A 25773-nucleotide genomic window follows, 5' to 3' on the forward strand; every position below is an offset into this window, starting at 1 on the left:
GCCAGACCCGAGGAGCGGCAGAGGCCATAGGACAGGGGGGATAGTAGGAACAGCTTGGAAAAAGTGGACAAGTTCCTGGAAAAACATTGCCAAAAACTGACTCAAGAAGAAAGAGAAGCCGGGGCTCTGGCAACCGCGATATAAAACGAAACGGTGACTTCACGTCTTCCTGTAAAGAAAACACCAGCGCCAGCTGACGTTTAAGGCAAGTCCTGCAAACTAGATGCGTGTCATCCTGACCTGAGATCCGGACACGGACAGCGAGGCTGCTGAAGGCCGTCCGCTGACCGCCGTGGCCAAGGTGGCGCAGAGGCCCCCTGGGGCTGGCCTTCCAGATGGCGTGGAGGGGACTGGGCGGCCAGGGACCGAGCCCGGAGGGTAAGCGGGAGCCTCAGCTGGGCCCGCCTGGGCAGTACGCCCCGAAGCCACCCCCAGGACACAGGGGGTCCTGTTTGTACGAAGACTCAGGGCCCTCCCGCGGCACCCCCAGGTCAAGGTCCTGGGCAAGCAGGGTCTGGCTCCTCCAGCCCTCATCCCTGCCCTCCAGGGTCACCAGCCCTGTGTCCCCGCAGCTCCACCCCTCCTGACTTCCGCCCGGCTGTCACCCGACGCCCAGCGCCTTTTCGATTTTCCCGCAGTTATGGATAGAACTTCTTTAGGCCTCGTTGAGTTAATTTCGTTAATTTCTATTGTCTTAGAAAACCGTCCATTTCATCGAGAACATCAGACGTACGCTTGCTACTTTGCGTCTTGGCTGCCCCGTCTCCCTGTGCGCGGCCCTCGCGGTGCGGGTCCTGCTCTCCGTTGATCGCACTGGTCAGAGGTTGGTTTATTTAATGTATTTATTTGAGGACTGGCTCCTGGATTTACTGATGAGCCCTTCCATTTTTCTTGTTTCCAATTCATTAATTCGCCTTTATCTTTACCCCTCCTGCTTGTGGATTTACTTTATTGTTCTGTTTTCCCTCCTCGTGTCGAATGTTTAGTCCATTTATTTTCAGTCTCTCTTGCTCAGTAATAAAAGCATTTAAGGTTGTGAATTCCCCGCCGGCCCCTCCCCGAGCCGGCTCGGCGGACGTGCGTCTCTGCTTTCGGCACGGCTGTAAATCGCCTGTCCCGGTGACTTTTATTAACTCCCTGACCCGGGAGTTATTTAGGCAAGCGTCTTCAAATTTCCAAATCATCTGGCTTCTTTTTTAGATCCTTTTATTAATTCTTAGGTTCGTTGCATTGGTTTACATAATGAGGCCCCCAAGCGTTTTTCTCTTTGGAATGCGGTGAGGTATGTGTACACGCGAGCACACGTGGGTCCGTGTGTCCGTGTGTCCGTGTGCGTGTGCATGTACATGCACGTAGCATGTTCTGTGGTCTCTGACAGGCGAGTGTCACCCAGTCAAGGATGTCCATGAGAGGCCTCAAGGCCCTTGTCCTCACTCCAGTGTCATCCCCGAACCTGGGTCTCCGGGTGAGGGCGGGGCCATCCGGCGCTCCGACAGGCCCGCCTCCTCGCTCACAACAAATACTCCCGATCTCACACCCCTCGTTTAGAGCCCAACGGCCAGGTCTGCTGTTCACAGGGCACAGAGACGTCTCAGGGGCCCCTCGGTGGGTGACTGGGGAGAGGCCGCGGGGCAACTCCAGAGTATTGGTGTTGAGGGGGACGGCTGTCTCTGGCCCAGGCCTGTCCTGTGGCTCAGATCGTACTGCCCCCTGCCCCCCCCCCCGACCTCGGAGGGCAGCCTGGACAGATGATCTGAGTGCTGGGGTGGGGTGGGGGTGGGGGGGCCCGGGCGGTTCTCAAACAGAAAGTCCAGTTTAATTCCTAGTCTGCTAATTATAAAAAGTTATGAATAGATGTTAATTTTATGTATTTATTTTTTAAGTTTTGACGTTATTTATTTGTTTTTAAATGTTCATTAATTTTTGAGAGAGAGAGTGAGAAGAGCCAGAGCACGAGCGGAGGTGGGGGAGGCAGAGAGAGAGGGAGACGCAGAACCCGAAGCAGGCTCCAGGCTCTGAACCGTCAGCACAGAGCCCGATGTGGGGCTCGAACTCACGGACGGTGAGATCGTGACCTGAGCCGAAGTCGGACACTTAACCGACTAGCCACCAGGCGCCCCTGATTTTACTATTTTTATTCATCTATTGAGATGATTATATGACATTTCTTTTTTAATCTGCACATGAGTTTTCTAGGGCAGCTGTAGCAACTACCACAGCCCGAGGGGCTCAAACAGCACATTTATTCTCTCAGTCCTGGAGGCTGGGGTCTGAGATCCAGGGTGAGTTCCCTCTGATGCCCCTCTCCGTGCTGTGTAGACGGCCGTCCTCTCCCAGTATCCCTACGTCGTCGTCCCTCCGTACATGGCTGTGTCCTAATCTTTTCTTCTAAGGACACCAGTCGGACTGGATTAGGGCCTGCAACAGTGACGTCATTTTACCCTAATAACTGCTTTAAAGACCCTATCGCCAGTTTGTTTATTGTGGTAAAATATGCATAACATAAAATATATCACTGTAACCGCTTTCACGTGGGCAGCTCCGTGGCATTGGGCACATTCGCAGCGGTGAACATCCCCAGCCTCCACCTCCAGAACTCTCTCATCTTCCCAGGGGACACTCTGCTCCATGAAACACTAGCTCCCCGTCTCCCCCGCCCCCAGCCTCTGACCCCCACCATCCACTGTCTGTCTCTACGATCTGCGTCCCCCACGGGCCTCCCGTAAGTGGAATCATCCGGTGCTCGTCCCCTCGCGACCGGCTTATTTCACGGAGCACAACGTCCTCCAGGTCCATCCGTGTGGCGGCCGGCGGCGGGACGTCCTTCCCGTTCGAGGCCGAGGAACATTCCGCCGCGCGGATGGACCACGTTTTCTCACCCGCGCGTCTGTCGGCGGACTCTGGGTTCTTGCTCGTCTTAGCTGATGTGAACAGTGCTGCTGTGAACGTGGGGTGCACGCACCTCTTGGAGACCCTGCTCTCAGTTCTTCTGGGTGCACACCCGGGCCGGGCGTGGGCTTGCTGGATGGCAGGGGGAGGCGGGCGTGGGCTTGCTGGATGGCAGGGGGAGGCGGGCGTGGGCTTGCTGGATGGCAGGGGGAGGCGGGCGTGGGCTTACTGGATGGCAGGGGGAGGCGGGTGCGGGCTTGCTGGATCACAGGGGACTCTCTGTTTGATTTTGGGGGGACCTGCCACATTGTTTTCCATGGCGGCTGCACCAGTTTACGTCCCCACCGACAGAGCATGGGCTCCCAGTTTCCCCACACCCTCGACAAGGCCCGTGGACCTGCTTTTCTTAGGGCCATCTTTCCCCGGGGTGTGACGTCGGGTCTGTGGAGTTTTTTGCTGTTGAAACCTGACTTACCTGCATTATAATAGGAAATTTATTGAGACTTTGTGGCCTCACATCGCCAATTTGTATAGATATCCTACCTGTTCTTGAAAAGGAAATACATTCCAAAAACGTCTGCGGCCTTCTGCATATGTCTGTAAGGTCCACGTTTATTGTACAGATTTCCTCCATCCTTACTGAGTTTTTGGTCGATCTGGTGCACCAAGAACTTAGACTCTGGTGCTGATTTGTCTGTTTTCTCCTCTGGTTTCTAGTTACACTCACGTTTGGAATCGTTATGTATTTCTGTTGCTTTGAACTTTTGTAATTGCAAACTGGCCCTGTTTGTCTCCGGTGGTCTGTGTTTACCCCATTTGCTTTGGTATAGACGCGGTCTTTCTTCCGGTCACCGTGTTGGCCAGTTTGCATGCTTTTCTCCCTTCCGGTGGATCCGAGGTTCCATTGGGTGTCATTTGTCTGCAGCCTGAACGTTTTTCTTTAACATCTGCCATAGTCAAGTACGGTGTCTCAGCTTCCATTGATCTGAACATACATTCCTCTTACCTGAATTTTTGCAGGATGGTTTTGCCGGATACAGAATTCCAGTCTGTCTCTTCCTTCCTAAGGTTTAAAGAAACAATTCCATTGCCTTCTGGCTCGTATAGCTGCTGATGAGAAGTCCGAAGTGATTTTGTTGTTTTCCCTGTATGTCACGTGTCTTGTTTTGTTTCGTGTTTCCTGTGTGTTTCCTGGAGGCTTTTCCAAAAATTTCTAAAAGTTTTTTAATGTTTGTTTACTCTTGAGAGAGAGAGAGAGAGAGAGAGAACAAGTGGGGGAGGGGCAGAGAGACAGGGAGACACAGACTCCGAAGCAGGCTCCAGGCTCTGAGCCGTCAGCACAGATCTTTCTTGTCATGGCTCAGGGTGGTTTTCCGTAGCGCCCTGTCTGCTTCCGTCTGGGACTCTGGCTTCACGTACGTCACACCACTTGGTGGCTCCTGCCGTGGCCCCATCCCTGTCCGCGGACGTGTTTTCTGCAGACCCACAGAGCCAGCGAGGTGCCCACCCTGGTCTGGGGCTGCTCCGAGGCTCTGCCCACCGGAATGGCTTCCCTCACTGGCCCTGTGACAAAGCAGGACGTGAAGTGTGATGCCTCTTGTTGCCGTGGGACCCAGGGCTAAGCAGAAGTGGAAGCCAGCGGGTGTATATTTTACATCCTTTTACGCCGAGTCTCTCTGGAGCCTTCCACGTCAGGTCTTTGGAAGACCAAAGCAGTTTTCTTAACCCGACCTTCAGCTTTTACCTGGAATCTTTCGTGTGTTTTTGTTTATCATTTCTGTCACCCAAAACTGTGCCTTTTGTCCCTTATTTGTGATGCTCTGAATTCTATTTCTGACCCATAAGTGGACACCCCAGACTGTAACAAGCACCCTTACGGGATAAAGCTGAAGCTTGTCCGGTCTACACCCTCCCCCTGGACAGGACCAGAGCCTCGGTCTACACCCTCCCCCTTGGACAGAACCAAAGACTCCGTCTACACCCTCCCCCTTGGACAGAACCAGAACCTCAGATCCCTTGAACCCCATCCGCTCCCCTCTTGCTCGCGCCGTCCTGCTGTTGTGTTCTGGACAGTTTTGTTTTCGACCCCACGAGAGAGACGCTGTTACTCCCGTGGTGCCCAGCCGCTGACCATCTGGTCTCCGCGTGTGCTTTCCTCTCGGGTGGCCCTTTCTGGGCAAATGCTTCTTCCAGGGTCGTCCTCGGCTCCTGCCACGCGGGCCTCTCCACAGGAGGGGCGAGACAGCCGGCAGGTTGGGGATGGTGCCCCCACCGCGGGGGCCGTGGTCTGTGGGGCCTGGTCCTGGCGGCGACGTCTGCGCCCGGCCACGCTGTTCACCGGACGTGCGCCCCAGTGCGCGGCCGTGCCTGGCGGGAGCCCCAGGAGGTGGAGGTCGTGGGACATCTCAGCGGCCACCTGAAAGGCCGCGGGTACAGAGCCCTCCCTTTCTGCGGTGAGGGGTCCTTTAGTCCGGAGGACCTTCCTCGCTGGCCTCAGTGTGCCGCGTGCTCCCCCAGGGCTGTCTGTCTGTCTGGGATGCGCTTGGGGGACAGGAAGCCACGCCGCCAAGTGACAAGTGACACGCACGACACCGTCCCCAGACCCGCGGGGGTGAGAGCTCATCGTGGCACCTGGGCCGAGCCCGAGGCCCCGGGTCGGACCTGCGCCTGTGTGGCGGGGGCGATGGGGACCCCGGTGGACTGCAGGCCGGGGGCGACAGCGCTGGTCTCTGTCTGTTGTGTTACTGTTATTTTATGGTGTTCTAGTCATTTACTGGAAACATCCTTTTTACTGTTAGTATGTGCGACATTTGTCATTTGGGTGTTAATTTTATATATTATTGCACCTCTGAACCAATCATCCTGTGTCTTAATCTGTTTCTGAGGTGAAATTCACGTGCCATATCGTTCAGTGCACTCACGTGGCTGTGCCGCAGCCACCAGCTCCCTCCGGTTCGAGAAGCTGGGTCCCAGGGCCCAAAGGAAAGTCCCTGCCCTTGTCCGTGTCCCCCCCCCCCACTCCTCCCTCCCCACCCCCCAGCCCGGCGGTTACCGGGCCGCCCTGTTTCTGTGGACTGGCCTGTGCTCCCCACAGGAAGGGACCGACAGAGGGGCTGCTCGGGTGTGGAGCGTGTGGGCCTGGGGGCATCAGGCCGGGAACGTCGGGCTCCGTCCACTTGGGGCTCAGGGAGCGAAGGCCGGGCCTCGCCCCGCCTGCTGGGCTCCAGCCGCCACCTCGTGCTCCTCTGTCCCCGCGACCCGCCGAAGCCCAGCGTGGGAGGGGCTTGCCAGCGTCCCAGGCTGTGACCACGTGAGGCCCCCTCACGTGGGGGGGGGGGGCTCTGCAGTGAGTAGCCCCCCCACCCAGAAATGCTCACCCGGCGCCCGTGGACGTCCTGGGCCCTCAGGCCGGGGTGTGGGGGAGGCCTGAGCGGCCGGGGTCACGATGGGGACGCCCCCTTGCCCTCCTCGGCCTGGGGATGCAGTGGGCAGGCACGGGCTGGCGCTGTCTGGCGGCGTGGGGGCCCCCAGTTCCGACGGCCTGCTGCCGTCTGCGAGCCCAGAGGAACCGCCCGTCACGTCTGAGCACGGGTGACACTCCAGCGATGGGGAGTCCTGCGCTCCCGGGGTGGCCACACACACCTGTAGGAGCCGGAGGGGGACTCCGAGGGCGGCGGACGGCTCGCCTTCTCTTCCCCGGAACTGGGGCAGCCAGGATGGCCACAGGCCGAGGCAGTGACCGCTGCGCCCCCCGGGGAGGGTGGTGTCCTGCTCTGCCCAGAACTGGCCTGAGATCCCCCTCTCAGCCCCCAGTTGCCCTCCGGCATGGGCTCTAGCCCAGGGTGGGCTCTGCTTCCCCCGGCTGGTCCCTGGAGGCCCTGCTCTCTCCCACCCTGCGGCTGGGTGGGTGGTCCTGCAGGGCCCTGCAGCCCCAGCCGCACCGCCCCTGGCGGCCGCGGGGTGGCAGCAAAGATCGCCCCTGGCAGTGGCTTCTTCGGCAGCCTGCCTGGGGTGGGCAGGGCTGTGGGGGGCCTGGAGCCCGGGGGCTGGGGGTGCAGACCCTCTGGGGCCCTCGTCAGTCCCTCCGACCCCGGTGCTCCAGGCCCTCTGGTGGCTCCTTCTACTGCCAGGCCGGGGCTGGTCTGAGGACGGGATTGTGCTGCTGTCCCCAGAAGAGAGTGTTTGGCCTCCTGGGGGACGTGGATGGGGAAGAGACGGCCCCACCCTCGTGAAGCCCAGCCGTCCAAGGGTGTCGTTGAGTGTGCCAGCCCTGGGTGGGGTGGGGCAGGGTGAGCTGCAGCTGTGTGGCCCCATGTGACTCTGTGTGGTCCTAGGTGAGTGTGGGTATGGCCCCAGGCGGCTGTAGGTGTGAGCTCAGGTGGGCTGTGGCCCAAGATGGCTGTGGGTGTGGTCCCAGGTGTCTTTATGTGTGTCCCAAGTGGCTGTGGGTGTGGTCCAGCTGACTTTATATGAGGTCCCAGGTGGCCATGTGTAACTTATGGAGGGGACCTTGAGCCCAGGGAGTTGCGGTGACTTTCCTGAGGCCACAGAGCTCACAGCAGAGCTGGAATCTTCCAGGGGTCACTCCGTGGTTTTGGGGGAGCCATGTGGGTTCTGAGGAAATGGAGTTTTAAGCCCCAGGCCCCCACTGACTTGCTGCATGACCCTGGGGGGGGGGGCCACCCCACTGAACAGAGAGCCTGAGAGGGGCTGCTGCTGGGACCACAGGGGAGGCGTGAGGGGCTTGGGGCCCCTGGAGGGGAGCTCCAGAGGGAGGGTGCTAGTGAGGGCCTTCGCCTGGGCTCCCTCCCCCATTGTACACTGGCCTTGGCTGCAGCTCTTGGCCACTTGGTCTGGTGTGGCCACTGGCTCTTGTCACAGGTTGGGGAGTACAAGTAGGGTCAGACCCAGGCCCTGTGGGGGGTGGGCTCAGAAGGTGGCGGGCTGGGCACCCTCGGACTCCCTCAGTCTGGGGCCCCTGGTGCCACTGATCCTGAGACTATCGGAGAAGTGACCGTGACGCAGAAGGGTCCTGGGAAGTGTGCCATCCAGAGGCAGTCCATGGCAGATCCCAGCTGTCACTCGAGGGTGTGGCTGGTCAGGGACAGGGCCACCGGCTGATCGGCTGCCTGTGGCTTTGGCAGGGTCGGGCCCGGCCAGACCAGACGCGCCCTTTGGGGCGGAGGGCGGGGGTTGAGTCCCCTCCCTGCTGGACCAGGAAGGGTCCCGCATCCCCCGTGCTCGGCCTGTGGGAAACTGGCTGGTTCCCACGGAAGCCGTGGGGGGGACTCGGGCCAGGCTGGGGTGGGCACCGGGCGAGGGGGCCACAGCCTCTGCAGACCCGGCAGGGGCCAGAGGCAGCGCCTAGATTGGGGCCTAATGGTTCACGGGCAGATGTGGCCCCCCGCACCCTCCTGGCCCGGCACCAGACACGAAGGCCTCCGTGTGCCCTTCTCTGACCCTCTCTGGACCCCCGCAGGATCTCCCTCAGGCACTGGGCCCGGCAGAAGCAGCGGGCCGTGTCGGGGGAGGAGGGACTGCCTAGAGCCCACCCGGGACCCTGACCCAACCACCGCAGCAGCCCCGGGGTTGACCCCAGATCCCACCTGAGCCTGGACCCAGCCACAACCGCCACCCATCCCAAATCCCGAGCCCACGCGGCTCGCCCCCGCCCTAGTGCCTCCCCCTAACCCCACCCCACCCGTCCTACCCTCCGGTTACCTCACTGAGACTCACTACTGCTGGGGGTCAGGGGTCCGGGACCCTCCTGCCCTCCCCACAGCCTCCCAAAGCCCAAGAGACCCCAAATGGGAGCTGCCCACTCCTGACTATGGCTGCAGCCCTTGGAGGTGGACAGGTGGGCGGGGGGGGGGGGGGATGGGCAGGAGCTGCCCCAAACCCGTTGTCTGTTACCTGTTATCTCAGCCCGGGGCCTCGCTCTGCTCTCTGGGGGCCACCCCATTCCAAGCCCCGGGTGTCCCACCCGCAGCCCTGTGCTGGGGCAGCCTGCCCACCTGGGGGCCTGGGGGAGGGGCCGGCCCCTCCTCCCCAGACAGGGGCACAGAGACCCCATCCCTGCCTCGGGACTCCTTTAGCCTTTGTTGGATGAACGACCCCTGTGCCCAGGATGTCGTCCTCGGGTTTCTGTCTGAGTCGCTCCAAGTCCTTGACAGACCCTTCCTGGGGACCCCCCTGGATCCTGTGGCAGGCAGGGCTTTCCTGTTGGGCCCGTGAGCCCAGGAGTTTCTGTTGTGATGCTGCTTCGCGACCGCCAGTCCCAACGCGGGTTGATGGCAAGGGTGTCGCTAATGTCCCATGAAGGGCAGGCCAGGCACAGCTCCTCCCGGGCCAGGGCAGGGGGCAGGCCCACCACGCAGCACATCACATCCCCCCACGTCCTGTTGGTCAGGTCAGGTCTCTGGCCTGAGTCAGGGGGTGGGGACACCCTGGCCAGCCTCCCAGACAACCGTGCAGACTCCTGCAGAGGAAGCGGCTGTAGGAGCCTACACTGGGAGCAGGGCAGGGGGCTCGGACCCCTCGATCGCCCCTGGCCACCTGGGCTCGGCCCTCCACCTGGGGCCCCTCTACCCAGGCTCCGCCAGCACTGACCACACGGGCCAGGCCCGGGTCTGTGCCACCTCTCACGCCGCGGGTGATGTCCTTGAGCGAGGCCTTCGGGAAAGGCTGTGAGAGAACGAGTGTGGAGGGGTGTTTCTGCCCCACCTGATTCCAAGGGCAGTGTCGCTGGGACAGAATTCTAGGCCGGCTTTCTTGGAAAGACCCAGCAGCCTGGCCTGTGCCCTGCAGCGGGGCCGGGCCAGCCTGCCTGCCGTCCTCTCTCCCCTTTGTTCACTGGTAGGATTCTGTTATGCTCCCGAGGGCCTAGAACGTCTCCTAGTGGGTCCGGGGTGGGAATCTGCTGGTGGGTTTTGCCGGGATCTGGTTCCCCCTCCACCCCGCTCCCTGGCAGCTGGCCCAGCGACCCCTGGGTCGCCACATCTGGGGCTCAGAGTGGCTAGTCGTGCCTCGTGAGCTCCGTTTCCCCCTTGAGGAGTGGGATGCCAGGACCCACTGGCACCCTGCTCTCCCATCTCCTGGGGCTTATGGAGCTTTCCCCCCAATGCCACATGGCCGAAAGGGACACGGAATACCTTGGGCTCCAGCCACCGTTGCCATACTGAGGTGAGCTCTGGGGACCTGCCCTCTCTCTTTGCATGTCGAAGACAATTTACTGACCCTCCCAAGGGATCTCGGGGGCGTCCAGCCTCAGAAGTCACTGCGCGAGTCCCGCTGCGGCCCTCCTGCCCCTAACCCGCAGTGCCCTGGTGGTGGGGACCGCCGTCCCCTTTCAGGGACAAGGGGCGAGGCCCAGTGGGGCGGGGAGGCCTCCTGGAGGGGACTTGAACTGGAGCCAGTCCAGCCGGGTCACTCCTCCAACCCCTCCCCAGTCCTGTGGGCGAAGTGGCTTTTTCCTCCTCGGCACGACCAGGGGGACCTCTCCGGAGGCAGCCGGCTCTCCCTGTGGACACCGAAGCCGGACAGTCAGACAGACCGCCAGGCGGGAAGGCCAGCCCTGGGCCCTCGGACATCCTGGGGTCTCTGGGGAGGGGACGCCCTGTCTCCCCGGGCCGGGGGCCGTGCCCATCCAGGCACCGGGCTTCTCGCTGCCCGCCGGAGACGGAGCCCGTCAACGCTGCCCCCTCGACTTTTTTCTCCTCCCCAATTAATTAATTTAAATTGACCATTAAGTCAGCCGAGTTTTTGATTGATATTTTCATTAGCAGCCCTGTCCGACGCCCCAGGAATGTATGGTAATGTCCAATCTGCGGGCGGGCCGCGTTCCTCCTGCCGCACGCTGAGTTATGGCTGGCACCCTCGCGCGTCTCCCAGGGTAATTTGAATTCAGATGAGCTGCCGCAGTGTTCCGGAGCCTGGCGGCCGGCCGCTGACGGATGGCACTCGGGTTATCACAAGGTCACTGGTGCAGCCGCCACCCTCCGCGGGAGGGGCCGGCCAGGCCTCCGACGCTGGGGAAGGTGGGCGGCCGAGTGGACTCCCGAAAATTGCCCGCCCGGGGGCTGACGGAGCGCAGCCGTGCCCGGTAAAACCCGGGCGAGTCAACCTTGGGGCCCGTGTTCCCCGAGGCCATGGCTGGGCCTCACGAGGAATTAGAAACCCGCCCCCCCCCCCCCGGGGGTCCACCTACGACAGCCCCTCCACAGCAGGGGCAGGGGCAGGAGCCCCCGGAAAGCGCTGACCAGCGCGGAGCAGCTGCCTGGTGTTCGGGAGACCCCGGTCCCCGGTGGCCCGGCCGGGATTGAGCCCGGGAGCTGACGGTAGCCAAGTGTCCCTCTCCTGGGAAGGGCCACTGTGGGGGCCTGTCCAGCTGCGTGACCACGGTCACCAGGTCACCTGAGCGCTGTGTGCCTTGGTTTCCCCACCTGTGCCACGGGGTAGCACCGCGCGTCCTGTTTGTAGTAAGGGGGGGGGGGGCAGAGGTGGCAGCACGGACGCAGCGTGAGGGTCTCCGGACGCTCCCGAGCCCGTACGTGGGACCTCCCCTCTCGGCTCGTGCTGTCCGGCCTCTTCCCGCCACGCGCTGCTCTGGAGGGGAAGGAGCAGCTCCGTCCTGCCCCCGCCCGGGGACCCCGCCTGCTGACCTCAGGCCTGATCCCCGGATGTCTGCAGTGTGGCGGCCGACCCCGAGGGCTGGGACCTGCGCTGGGCCGGAGAGAGAGGCCGAGGCGGATCTCGGTGGGGGGGCCCTGGGGGGCCCCGCGGGGAGGAGGGGCAGGGCTGCTTAGAGGGCAGGGTGGAGGGGCGGGGTGGAGGGGGTGGGGGGTGGGGAGGCCCCAGGGAAAAGGTAGGGGGTCCACCCCCGGAGGGCCCGGCGGGGGGGGGGGGGGGGGCGCTCAAGGGGCCGGTCCAACCACATCTGTCTCCAGCCCAGGTGTCCAGGCCTGAGCTTCGATCGTCACACGGGCCAGACAGTGTGACCCGAGGGTGGCCTGTGTCCGGACCCCATTGCAGGGGTGCTGAAAACCGTGGGGCCGACAGGCCATCGGCCGCGGGTGCCCCGACAGAGACCGTGCAAGACCTGACGTCTGCCCCAGCCGTTGGGCCCTGCTGCGGTCTCGGTGCCGGAGAGGGTGGGGCCGTGGGTCAGCGAGGGCGAGGGCTGGGGGGCCCGCCCAAGCCCCCCCGGGGAGCGGCTGCTGCTGGCTCTGTGGCGGGGACCCTGTGGGGCTCATCCCAGCCCCTGTCCTTGCCCTGTGCTGAGTGGGGAGCAGACGTGCGGCTGCTGGGGTCCTTGCTTGTCAGGGTCAAGCCGGATACCCTCCCAGAACCGCATTCCCGAATCTTCCTGGCAGCTGGGTGTGGCCATGTGACTGTTCTGGCCGACGTGAGTGCAAGTGTCAGGTGGAACTTTGGGGGAAGCTCCTTACAAGTGGAAAAGCACCCGTACCCTTTGCATTTCTTCTTTCCCGCTTCCTGAGCAGAGGTGTGATGGCCGGGGCTCTGGCAGCTGTTTGAACCAGGAGGCGAACTTGAGGCAGAAGGCCACGCACATGCAAGGAGGTGGGGCAGGAAGACAGAGGCGCCTGTGTCTCTGATGACTGTGGGGCCCAGAACGGCCCGGGTGTGGCCACCTCCAACTCTTGTCTCCTTGAGAAATGAACCTGTGTCCTACCGCAGCCACTTTCGTTGGTGGTGTTTTTGGTGGGCTATCGGCCGGCACCGTTCCCAACCGAGGCAGAAACCGAGGAGAAGTGCCCTGTGTGGAAACAGTGTGAGGCTCAGAGTGGACCCGGCTCGGGGCGGGGCCTGTGGGAGGCTCTGTGAAAGGAGGGGTCATTTCATTCCCCGGCCGCGGCCAAGAACACTGGGAACCACCTATCAAGAGAAAATGAAGCGACGCCTTACGAGGCGTCCCCGGGTTTTTAACATAATGTCGGGAAACGTGGAGACGCAGGACACAATGTGAACACGAGGTGGCTGAGGGAGACCACGGGGTGAGGCCGGCGTGGCTCCGAGGGACTCCCCACGCCAGCTGAGGCCGCCCTCCACGCCCTCCCTGCCCGTGGGAGGTCCCAGCAGGGGAGACGCTGGTGCCTGGTGGGGTGATGGCTGCGGGGGCCCGGGGCAGGCGGGACAGCGCCCCTCCCCAGCTTCGTGATTTGTTTAGTTAGAAGGGGCCGGAGCCCAGGGGTGGCCTCGAGGAGGGCGAGGGGCTCAGGCCCCCCCCCCCCCCCCCGTGCGGCTGCTTCGCGGCTCCCGGGCCATCTGCCGCCGAGGGTCCCCAGTTACCGCCCCCGCTGACCCCAGGGTCTTCCTTCCTTCTGGTGCCCCCACCCCAGACCCAGCAGCTCAGGTCGGGGTGTCTGAATGCAGGAACCCGCTTACGTATCGGACCCATTAGGGTCCACTTCCCAGCTGCCCCAGGGAATCCCTGAGCCCTCGGGGCCCCGCAGCCCGGGGGTGTCTCTGCTTAGCCCAGCGAGGCCGCTGCTGGTCAGGGACCCGGTTCCTTCCATTGTCAAGCCAGGGTCGGCCCACGGCGGGACACGGGGGGCGGGTGGGTTGTGCCCAGCCGGTTCCGGTCTGCCTAGCGGTTCTGGCGCGCTCTCCTGTCCACACCTGACAGCAAGGCCGCTCCGTGCCAGGGGCAAGGGAGGATTTGGTGACCGTTTAGCAGCTGGCCGGCCTGCCCCGAAGCCACCAAGCAGCCTTTCCTCCGTCTCACCACTGCCCCAACAGCCCCCGTCCTCTCCCCACACCCCAGCCCCTCTCCCCACACCCCAGCCCCTCTCCCCACACCCCAGTCCCTCTTCCCACCCCCCGCCCTTTCCCCACATCCCTGCCCTCTCCCCACACCCCAGCCCCTCTCCCCACACCCCAGTCCCTCTTCCCACCCCCCGCCCTTTCCCCACATCCCTGCCCTCTCCCCACAGCCCCCTGCCCTCTCCCCACACCCCAGCCCCTCTCCCCACACCCCAACCTTCTCCCCATACTCAAGCCTTCTCCCCACACCCCAGCCCCTCTCCCTACACCCCCACCCCCTGCCCTCTCCCCACACTCCCCCTGCCCTTTCCTTACACCCCAGCCCCTCTCCCCACACCCCAGCCCCTCTCCTCACACCCCAGCCTTCTCCCCACACCCCAGCCCCTCTCCCCACATCCCAGTCCCTTTTCCCACCCCCCCCGCCCTCTCCCCACACCCCCTGCCCTTTCCCCACACCCCAGCCCCTCTCCCCACACCCCAGACTTCTCTCCATACTCAAGCCTTCTCCCCACACCCCAGCCCCTCTCCCTACACCCCCACCCCCCTGCCCTCTCTCCACACCCCCCTGCCCTTCCCTCACACCCCAGCCCCTCTCCCCACACCCCAGCCCCTCTCCCCACACCCCAGACCCTCTCTCCACATATCCCAGCCCCTCTCCCCACACCCGTCCCCCTGCCCTCTCCCCACACCCCAACCCCTCTCCCCACATATCCCAGCCCCTGGATCCCCAGCCAGCAGGGCCTCTCTCCTGGGTCACCTGTCAGGGGCCCCCCTGAAGTGGGCACTGGGGGGCGGGCACGTTCTTTGGTCATGCAGGGTGTGGAGCTGGGGTGGGGCTCAAAAGGTCCGGGGTCTGTGCCCTGGGGCCCAGCCTCGGCCCAGGTGCTCCCTTGCCACCAGCCCAGTCCCCACGTGTACAGGACTCTGTGGGCCTGCGGCCTCCCTCCGCCGTGCACCGGAGCTCTGATGGCCGCAGGGAGCCTGAGTGTGAAGGACAAGTTGAGGACTGCATCGCCGCGGGCGAAGCTAAGGAGACCACCCGCTGACCTGGGGGGACGAGCCACCTCTAAGCAGAGCCTGAATGGTGCCGTGAAGGGACGTGCTCCAGAGCATTTAGATAAACGTGTAAATGACCCCCAAACTCATGGAGACAGTCTCCCGTGGCTTTTTCCCAGCAGATTGATAGTTTTGGCTTTTAGGTTTGGATCTGTGATTAATTTGGGGTCTGTCGTGGGTTACGTTACACACTCACCTGCTGCCCCGTGCCATTTTTGGAAAAAACCCCCCGTGAAGGAGCCCTGGTGTCCCATCAGAAGTGAATTGGTGGCGTGTGTACGGGGCCTGTCTCTGTTGCCCTGTCTCACCCCCGTCACGTGGCCTCGATGACTGTGGCTTCACAGGAAGACTTGGAATCAGGTGGTGAAAGCCTTCCGGCCTTTTCCTTTCTGCCAGAAATCTTAGGCCATTCTAGTCTTTCTGCAATCCCATTTGACTCAGCAAGTTTTACCAAAAAAGGCTGTTAGTATTTTGATTGGGACTGTGTTAAATCTACATACAGTTTGGGGGAGAGCTTCTGTCCCAGTGCGGTTGAGTTTTCCAACCCCTGGACACGGTTTGTGTCTCTGCTTAGCTGCCTTCTGTGATTTCTCAGGGTCTGTGTGAGGAGGTCTCGCTCATATTTCATTGGACTTCTCTCCATGCATTTTATTTTTGGTGCTCATTTAAACAGATTTTTAAAAATTCATCTTCTAATTGCTAACTACCAGCTTCTAGAAGTAGAATTGAATTCCGTGTATTGACCTTGTTTCTTGTGATGTCGCTAAAGCCATTTGTCAGTTCTAGTAGTTGTGTTGTGGGTTGCTTGCTATGTTAGTTATTTATTGCTGCTTCACAAATCACTCTCAGAAGTTACTCGCTTAGAACAATAGCTGTTGACGATCTCCGTTTCTAAGCGTCAGTGGCCCATGCGTGGCTTCACTGGGGGTCTCTGGCTCAAGGCTGTCCTCACGCTGTTGGCTGGGGCCACGGTCTCATCTGATGGCTCCACTGGGGTGGGTGGGGATCCACCTCCAAACTCACCCCCTGGAGACCCTCCCTACCCCCTGACGTGGCAGCTGTGGCCCCAGGCGAGTGGCCCGAGAGAGAGGGGAGCGAGGTGGGGATCTTTTCATGGCTGAATTCCCCGAGTGATGCCCATCACCCACGTGGTTCTGTCCATCCGACGTGAGTCACAACGTCCAGTGCACACCGAGAAGGGACGTAAGGTGTGAGTGCCAGGCCGTCCCACAGGCTTCCTGCCAGGCCAGGGTTTTCCACATGAACAATAATTTCATCAGTGAATAAGCGATAAGATTTTGAAACAAGATTATGATCTAATCATTCCCGTAACGTGTAAAGACATTGAAATACACTCTCAAGTATGAAAGGACTGAGAATAGCCCACCGTGTCCCCTTCCTTTAGAAATTACTTAAAGGTGTCCTCCTGGAAGATGGATCAAAATAAGGATAGCTGACAAAAGGAGAAATGGCGTTCAAGGTCATGTTTTTAATGCACATGTGACCACACATAAGTTTAAAACCCAGGATGCGTGTTCACTTCTAAAATCGCTAATGAGAGGGGCGCTTGGGTGGCTCGGTTGCTTAAGCGTCTGACTCTTGATTTCGGCTCGGGTCATGATCTCACTGTTCGTGAGTTTGAGCCCCACATCAGGGTCCATGCTGACGGTGTGGAGACTGCCTGGGATTCTGTCTCTCCTTCTCTCTCTCTACCCCTCTCCAGCTTGCTCTCTCTCTCTCTCTCTCTCTCAAAATAAAAATAAAAATAAAATAAACTAAAATAAAATTGCTAATGAGAAAAAGGCAAGGAAAATCTAACTCTTAGGCCAAAAGCAGAGGTGGGGAGAACAGGAAGCAGGAAGAACCTGGCTCCTGAGGTACAGAAGTGTGACAAGCACATGTCTCGACAGCGGGCGAGGACGAGTCCACACGGCACGGCAGCGGGCGTGATGAGTTGAACACCCGTGAAAACGTGACGGCGGTGTCTGTGTCCAGGTCTGTGTGGGACACAGCCTGGGTTGGTGCCCGCCCCCTCGTTCCAGCCTCCTCGTTGGGGCTGGGGTGGCCTCTGCCTCCTGCTGGGGACCTGACGTGTGTGCCGGAGACAGAATCGCACTCATGGGGTACGAACAAGCGGGTAAACACGGAGGCGAACGGAGAGGGGAGCTACTCATCCTTTGCCACGCGGCAAGTTAGCCCCAAACTCAGCAGCTCAGAAAGTAAACGTTGATTCTCTCACACTGTCCGGGGTCGCGAATTTGGGAACAGCTTAACTGGGGGCTCTGGCTGGGGTCTCGCGCCGGGTGGCAGGGAAGCTGTCCGCTGGGGCTACGTCATCTGAAGGCCCAGCCGGGGCCGGGGCCCGCAGCCAAGATGCCTGGCTCGTGTGGCTGTTCCTCCACACGTGGTCTCTCTGGGGTGGGGGTGGGGGTGGGGCTCAGCGCCTGCGTCCTGCACCATCACTTGTCCCACCCTCCGCGGGCCACCGTGTCCAGCCCACACTCAAGGGACAGGCGTTCAATGCCTCATGCTGGACGGAGGGGTGTGTGGGCATTTAAGAAGGTCCGCAGGCTGAGTGTAATTAAAGGTAGAAGCTTTAAATTGGAGAAAAAGTAAATTTCTATTGACAAGAGGTAAAATCCACAATGAAGAGATCAGAGGCATAAACTTGTAGGTGATGAACAATATGGCATCAAAGCATTTGAAGGGACGGCGCTTCCAACAGCAGAGGAGCCGTCGCAGGGATACACTTGCGGTGCCCTTGGCCTGAGCAGGCGTATGAGAACCCGTGTGTATGTAGGATCTGAGTAAAGTCGCTCAGAGCTAATTTAATGTGTGTTCATATGTACCAAGCTTCACGCTGCACATCCAGAACACCTTCATTTTCAGCATTTAAGGAACCTTCATTGAAAAGCAGTATCTGATGGCCCACAAAGAAAATCTCGATGAATTCCTCAAACAGAAGTGACACCATTTATATTCTCCGGCTACAATATAATAACGCTAAGAATCAATAACGAAAGCCAAACCAACTAAACAGCCTCACAGCCGGCTAAAAATTTAATCTCTTTCTTTATTCCTTAAATCCCCATTGATTCAAACAGGAAACAAAAGCCCAACCATTAAGGGCAATTCAGAAAATAATGATACCGAGAACATTACACATCAAAACTCACATGCTCTGGCCTTAAATTTGGGTATTAACTTAAACAAATGAGGACGATAACGAACCGCCTTTGAATAACGGAGCCAACTCCTGCAGGTGCCCCCCTCGCCCGGCGACAGGGGCGCGCACCTGTCGGGCGGGGCTCCCACACCCGCGCCGGCCCGTGAGGCCCCACCTGGCACATCTCCCGTTTGTCGTTTCACGCTTCGTTTTGATTCGCTGTGGCTCGTCGTCCTCCGGGAACCATCTCCTCCTTGCTTTTCATAACAGGGCTCCCCGAGCGAGCCTGTGGCCCGCTTCACAGCCACGTGACCAAGTTTGTTCGCGGGCTGGGGCTAGACGGGACCCGTGTGGCTGAGGTTGTCCCTGCCGCCCTGCGGAGTGGGTCGGGGCCTGGGGCCCAGCGCCCGGGGGAGGGTAGGCGGCGGTGAAGTCAAGGCCAGCTGGTGTCAGAACAACCGGCCCAGCGTCCCCCGAGCATCTCCACCGCTACCCCCCGTTCCCGCTCCTCCCCCCAGGCTGCAGATGTGGTCGGTGCCTCGCTACGCGCGCGGCTCCTGCTCCAGGGCCTGGCACTGTTTCCGTGCGTGCGACTGACACAGATTCACCTGCCCGCGGACGCTCATTGGTGACCGCACGACTAACCCTGCCGGCGCTTTCCCGGTCATCCGGGGACCGCACAGAGCAGCGAGGAATCAGTGTCGGGACAGGCACGTCCGGCCGGAGGCGGCAGGAGGCCACGCCCCGTCTCCTCACTTGGGCTCACGCTGTAAACACGGGTCATTTTTCCTGTCCGTCTAGCGCGACGTCTCCCGCAGTTTTGTGCTTTTTGTTGGTGACTCCACGGCTTGACACGGCCCCCCTCCCCGCCCCCCCGCCCCTGCCGCGTGCTGCTCAAGTCCCCCCAGAGGCCGAGATGTGCCCGCGGAGGAGACCCCGTGTCAGGTGGGCCCCGTCGGGGCGCGAGGTCCGCTGACGCCGGCGTGGGGACTCTGTGCGAACGGATCGACCACGTGTTAGGTAAAGTGTCTTTGGACGGAAGTACGCACCGAACACGGCTCCGTGCTGAGCCGCGGATGGAAACGTGACCCGACGCTCCCAGGGAGCCGACCCTGCGTTTCCCCGGGAGCCGGTGTTCCCGCGTTGACGGATCCCGGCGGCCGCGGACGCCACCAACGGACTGCACGTTCTGAGCTTACCCGCGGCATTGGGCCACCGTGCCTACCTTCCGCGTGGCCTTCCAGCTGCGACCCAGTGTGGCTCTGTCTCCTGTGCCGTTCTGGGTGCATCTTCTGTCCCCCTCTCATCCCTCCCGCGACGGCAGATACCTGGGCGGCCACCGACCCACACAGGACGAGCCTGCCCGTGGCACCTGGGAGCCCGGCCACGTGGGCCCTGGCACGAGGTCCGCCCACACCCCGGGTCCCCGGTCCCCGGCCCCGGGACCCTGCCAGCGCTGGCATCTGAGCAGTGAGTGTGTCTGATTTTGCATGAATCTGATTCCTGTCGGAGTCGGCCTCTTCATGGAGGGGTCAGCCTCCCTCTGCAAATCCCCTGCTCACTTATTCTGTTCTGTTTTCCAACTTTTTTTTCTTTTTTTTAAATGTTTTTATTTATTTTTGAGACAGAGAAAGACAGAGCCTGAGTAGGGGAGGGTCAGAGAGAGAGGGAGACACAGAACCCGAAGCAGGCTCCAGGCCCCAAGCTGTCAGCACAGAGCCCGACGCGGGGCTCGAACTCACGGACCGCGAGATCGTGACCTGAGCCGAAGTCGGCCGCTCAACCGACTGAGCCACCCAGGTGCCCCTCCAACTTTTTCTTACCAGTTTCCAAAACTTGCTGATGTGGCCTCAGCTTACGTGGGGTCCGAGCTAGGAACACGGCTCTGTCGTTCTCCATGCGATGATCCGATCACCCTTCATTCCTCGTGTTTGAGAGATTAAACAACAAAACACCAGAGATGGCTAGTTAGCACGTACACTCTGCATTTTTTGAGATGATCATGTGGTTTCTGTGCCTTAGGCTCTCGGTGGAGCTGAAGGCACGGACGTGTTTTCTGAGGCGCCTCCTGCTTGGCCACGGGGTCACTTAGAACACAGAAGCATTTCACTTAAAATGCGTGGATCTGTACTTGTGCACACGTGTACCTCTGTGCGCACACACCTGTACGTGTATACACACGTACCCGCATTTTCTCGTCCGGGTTCTGAATCTCTCTTCCGTGCTGTCTGCGTGTGCTTTGCTTTGGCATCAGCGTCATCCCCACCTCGTGAGCCAGGGTGCGGACTTCTCTCGTCTGTTTTCTGGAACGGCTTACAGCAGGCAGGGGAGTCGGAGCGGCTTGAGAAGCCTGGGGCTGGCTGGCTCTGGGGCCTTGCGTGGGGCATGCTGGACTTTTCAAGTCACCCACTTTGATGCATTTTCTGGATGGCGTTTTGAGTACTTGCTCTGGGTTACGTGGAGGGGATGTGGGAGGCCGGCTGGGGCGGGCGGCCGTGGGGAGCCGTGAGAAGCGTGAGCACAGGAGCGCGGGGAGGATGCCTGCCCTGGGGGCTCGGACAGGGCCGGGCTCGGCCTAGCCGGCTTGGGGTGGAGAATCAGCCTGGGCTGGGTGCACCGGTGGTGGGGGTGCTGGGGCCACTGAGCGCATTTGCCTGAATGTGAGCCCCCACCAGCGGGAGGCCTGGGTGTTGGGCAGGACACTGAGTCTGCAGAGGTGGCTGGCTGGAGAGGCCAAGGACGGAGAAAGAGAGATGTGCCCTGCTGGACTGGAGCCCCTCTCTGGCCCCCAAGCCAAGGGGGGGAGCCCTCTCATCCTCCAGGCTTGCTGCTGGCATCGCCTCCCCCAGGAAGCTTTCCTGGGTGCCCAGCTGGCTTCTCTAGTGACTTGGTGGTTCCTGGTGCCTGGCCGAGCTCTTGCCAGAGGACACGTTGGCTTGAGGGGGGGCATGGGAACCCGGGGGGCACCTGTGCATACGTCCTGCCCGCGTGGGCAGGGGGGTAGCTGGGTACCTCGATGGGGAGGCTTCTCTCAGCCCCCGGAAGCCCAGGTCCAGTGGGGGTGGAGCCCGCGGCCCCGGAAAGGGACCACGCACGACGTGGGGCTGGCCCTGCTCCTGCCACTGCTCAGACCCTCGGTCCCTGGGGAGGGAGAGCCACTGGCAGGGGAGTGTGCGTGTGCACTGTGTGTTAGTGAATTGGTGTAGCTGGGCAGGTACCCGTACCCTGCCATCTGCCGTGTGTGTGTGTGCCTGAGTGTGCGTTTGAGGGTGTGAACACACATGTGTGGGCGTGCTGGAGTGACCGAGTGTGTGCCCACATCTGTACAGAATGGTGCGGGCGTGTGTGTGTGAGTGTGTACTTGTGGGTCTACTCCGTGTGTGTGCACAGCGTGTTCATGCACATACTCGCCTGCACAAATGTGTGCACACACACACAGGTCACTGCAGCACACTCACACCCACTAGCATGTGTGTGCTTGGGTCCGTTCCCTTGTGTGCCCGCACGAGGGCTGCGTGTGTGTGCACATGTGGCCTGTGCGTGGCATGTATGAGCACGTGCGTGTGCCGGTTCACGGGTGTCGGAGGGGCCCCGGCTGTGGGCACAGGTGGACGCTGGGCGTGGCCTCACCTGGCCCCCCACGGGCTTCTCTGGAAGGTCCTCGGGCGGGGTCCCACAGGCACGGCCGCTGTCCCCTTCACCATCAGAGGCCCCCACGGGACTTGGTGTAAATACAGCAATCCCAACTTCAGGTAAATACAAGATGCATCAAAAGATTTAAGGCACCTGTTGTGTATTAAAAGAATTATATCTTGTTTATGGTTCGGTGTAAAACGCACAGCTGATTTATGTAGCGGCTGGCCCATCACAGAGGAAATCCTATTTCAATCATAAATGGCAGGGTTTGATTTAAGAATTCATTCTTTAATGGGTCTGCAATGTTCAAATTTAAACCCATTCAATTCATCAGCCAAATATTCAATATGGGGCACAGGGAACTCATTTAGGCAAACAGAGACTTTTAATATAAATTTTCCGGGAGATTTCTCCATCGATTCCGCAGTTTAGTGCAAAATGATTTGTGCGATACATTCTCGGGGATCAATGCTGCCGGTCAATGGCTCCTATAAAACCGGCCCCCCCGCCCGGCGCGGGTCAAGGGACTTTGGCTCTCGGGGCGCTGCCGGCCGGCGGATGCGGCGCTCGGACAGGGTCATCGGCCGCTGTGCTTGTGCTGAGGCCCGCCCGGCGGCAGGAGGCCCGCCGAGAATCTCAGGCTGACCTCGGGGCCGGCCTGTTGTCCGCTGAGCAGACGAGACCCTGGGACTCGGGAGCCGGGCTTCCACGGAGGCCCGGCCCTGCAGCTGACAGGTGCAGCCCGGCCCGGTGGGCGTCCGGCTGTGTCTCGCGGGGCCCAGCCCGGGGCAGAGACTGTCCGGCTGGCAAAGTTGCTTGTCCTCTCTTGAGCCTGCGGTGCCCAGGAGAGGCCCTGTCGGCTGCGCCCTGGGAGCTGGTTAAAGGGCATTTCGGGCCAGGCCAGAGCCGCCCTCCATGGCCGGGGCCTGGGTCCGAGGGCTGGTCTCTGGGACAGATGAAGAGGCAGACGAACTGCAGATATCAAGGCATCAGACTGGGGTCTGTCAGTGGGAGGGTCTCCAGGGGTCCAGGGGCTGGACCCCCGGCCCAGGCTGAGCAAGCGACGCGAGGGCGAGGAAGGAAACGACTGCCTACGTCGTGTGCTGCCTGTGTGCCTGGCCTGCACCGAGTGGGAAGCCCCAGGTGGCCCGGGGCTCTGTCCTGTGCCCTGTTTCCTAGGCAAGGTGGCTGGGGCCTCTAAGACCCACCCGAGGTCATCAGACAGGGATCAAAGCCACGAGGTCTGGTCTAGTGCCTTGCACCCGGCGTGGGCAGGAGAGGCCGGGCCATTCTCAGCAGCATCATTAGGGGGCAGGGGCAGTGCCCACGGCGACTGGGCATGTGACAGCCTGGTGGAGGCCCCTGCCCCCACATAACTGTCCCGGAGAGGGGCCACGCTGGACCCTCGGGGCCGCAGGAAGGATGGTCCCAGGGCACCAGCGTGTGGGACACGTTACAGGCAGGGGTGCTGGGCTTCCCTGCCCTTACTGCTGGGCACGACGGGGCCAGGTAGATGGCTTGGGGGGCAGCTGAGGGCCGCAACTCTGGGCCAGGCGCACTGGCCCCCAACGTACCAACCCTGGGGCAGGAGGGGCCCTCAGGATGCTTCTCTCTCCCCCATTCCATGACCTGCCCCACTGCATCTGGGCCTCCTCCCCACTCCCCCCTGCCAGCACTCCCTGTGCTCATCCAGGACCCGGCCTCAGTATGGCATTGGATGTATCTTGTTGGTTCATTCATTCATTCGTTCGTTCCATTGTTCATTCATTTGTTCACCCATCCCTCAGCTGTTTGCTTCCTCTGTGCCCTGAGATGAACCCTAACCCTACCCGACTAGGACCCCCAGTTGAGAGCTGGCAGGTGGATTGAGGCGTGGGGGGCTCTGGGGAGCAGCACCGTACGGCTGTGTGCCGGTGGGTGGGGTGCGGTGGCCCTGCAGGGGGGTCCCGGGCAGGGGAGGAGCAAGTCGGACGCAGGGCAGCCTGAGTGCTGCAGTGGGGATCGTGCGGGGAGGTCAGCAGCGACCCTCCGGGGTCACAGGTGAGCTCAGGCTCAGGGGAGCCCCAGGGGGCTGTGGCCGGAGCACCCACCTCAGTGGCCTCAGTGGAAACTCGGGCTTCTGGAGACGCCTGCGTGGGCGCGGTCGGGGCCTTCCCGAGAGCTGAGGGGACGGAGCCTGTGGGGGGAGGGGACAGAGCCCCTGCCAGGCCCTCAGGTGGGGGCTTCCTGTCGCCAAGGCTGGAGGGCCGCCCTTCTCCGAGGTGAAGAGGGCTCTGCCCTGAACTCGAGGCGAGTGTGAGTCCAGGGCCGTGCTGCCCCCACCCTGCCCGGTGGCCCTCGTCTGAGCAGGCCAGCTGCCTCGGCGGCGTCCCTGTGCACAGGGATACGCCAGGAATGAGAAGCAGGGCCCATATTGATTTCATTCCCAAATTATTAATCAACTTCACAGCTCAACAGAAATATTGTATTGTTCAGCTTGGGCAGGTCCAAATGGCTCTCCCTCAGGCGAGGAGCAGGGGGCCGGTGAAGGACAGCGGGTGATAAACGTCCCAGCCTCCGTAGAGGCCGACGGGCGCCCACGAGGAGCTCAGAGCGCTGGGCCCTGCCCACACTCAGCCCTCCTATCTGACCAGGCGAGTGCCGGGAGGAGGCTGGGCTCGGGGTGCCTCGTGGGTGGCACTGCCAGCTGGGCAGGGGCCCGAGGTTCTGGGGCCCCGGCCCCACCTCTTCTGGCCCCTGGAAAGCGGGAGGGCAGTGGAGAAGGAGGGGCAGCATCCCATCGAGGCTCCGTGAGGCGCCACCCTGCCCGCAGCTCCCTAACGGCCTCCTCACCCAGCTACACCCCCCTCCCCCCACACCAGGTTCAAGGGCCTCCCTGTGTCCCTGTCCACCTGTCCGGGGGCTATCCCAACTCCCCCTGGCAGACTGGCCACACCCAAGCCTATGGTGCTCAGAGGTTTGGAACCTTTCAAGGAACACTGGGCCTTTACTGAGGACCGACTGTGTGTCGCTCTGAGGCCAGGGCCCTGCTGGGGTATTGGTGGGTTCCGACCTTGCACTCTCCAGTGTCCCCTGACCCTGCCTTCCAGGCACTCTGCGGGGAGGGGGCCGGGACCCCGGATGCCGCAGCACCACACAATTCAGGGTAGGACGGGTCGGGGCACTGGGGATTCTGGGATTTTTTTCTCCGGGTGCAGGGAGGGTGTCAGGGGGGTGCTTGGTGGGACTCAGTCTCCCATGGCATGGGGAGTGGCGTCGGGCTCACTGAGGTCCTGCTGTGAGCAAACCAGGAGTCGGGAGAACACCAGGAGGCACCGGGAGACCACACTGGAGATTTAGAGGCGGTCAGTTTCAGCGGATGGCACACTGTGGTCACGGTAGAAGTCTCCTTAGTTCTTAGAACTGTTCCCCGAGGCACAGGCAGATGCAACCAGGTGTGTGTGGGGGAGGGCACTGCAGGTAGCCTGGGCCGGGGCCGGGCCCGACAGACCAGGTGCTGGCACTGATCCTGTCCCAGGGCGTGGGGACACGCAGGGACACTACTGCTGTCTAGCTATTAACATTTCCACAATAATGCAGAGCGGAACCAGGAGACCCCACGTCACAACCCGGGGGAGACGGCCCTCCGAAAAGTGGGTCCACGGGCCTTGGCGAGGGTGTGGGGAAACTGGGACCCTGTGCTCTGTCGGTGGGGACGTAAACTGGTGTAGCCGCCATGGAAAACAATGTGGCGGGTCCCCCCAAAATCAGAGAGTCTCCCTGCCATCCAGCAAGCCCACGCCCGCCTCCCCCTGCCATCCAGTAAGCCCACGCCCGCCTCCCCCTGCCATCCAGTAAGCCCACGCCCGCCTCCCCCTGTGACCCAGTAAGCCCACGCCCGCCTCCCCCTGTGACCCAGTAAGCCCACGCCCGCCTCCCCCGCCATCCAGTAAGCCCACGCCCGCCTCCCCCTGCCATCCAGTAAGCCCACGCCCGCCTCCCCCTGCGACCCAGTAAGCCCATGCCCGCCTCCCCCTGCGACCCAGTAAGCCCACGCCCGCCTCCCCCGCCATCCAGTAAGCCCACGTCTGGCCCGGGTGTGCACCCAGAAGAACTGAGAGCAGGGTCTCCAAGAGGTGCGTGCACCCCACGTTCACAGCAGCACTGTTCACATCAGCTAAGACGAGCAAGAACCCAGAGTCCGCCGACAGACGCGCGGGTGAGAAAACGTGGTCCATCCGCGCGGCGGAATGTTCCTCGGCCTC

General features: G+C 61.4%; 1 protein-coding gene across 4 annotated transcripts in view; it reads left to right on the top strand.

Annotated features, from left to right (window-relative positions):
- Positions 1 to 24123, top strand: part of LOC122218696 (stem-loop binding protein) — a 73637-nt gene extending 49514 nt beyond the window's left edge. The window contains exons 8-9 of one of the 4 annotated variants that reach the window (XM_042937124.1): positions 699 to 823; positions 24005 to 24106. In XM_042937124.1, the coding sequence (XP_042793058.1) occupies positions 699 to 823; positions 24005 to 24056 (177 nt within the window). In that variant the 3' untranslated portion in view covers positions 24057 to 24106. Of the gene's footprint in view, positions 1 to 698; positions 824 to 12389; positions 12462 to 16637; positions 16693 to 24004 lie in introns of those variants that run through there. The other 3 variants (XM_042937125.1, XM_042937126.1, XM_042937130.1) reach the window with 3 other exon arrangements.
- The last annotated feature ends 1650 nt before the right edge of the window (positions 24124 to 25773 follow it).

Source organism: Panthera leo, chromosome B1, assembly GCF_018350215.1.
Source record: "Panthera leo isolate Ple1 chromosome B1, P.leo_Ple1_pat1.1, whole genome shotgun sequence".
Lineage (NCBI taxonomy): Eukaryota > Metazoa > Chordata > Mammalia > Carnivora > Felidae > Panthera > Panthera leo.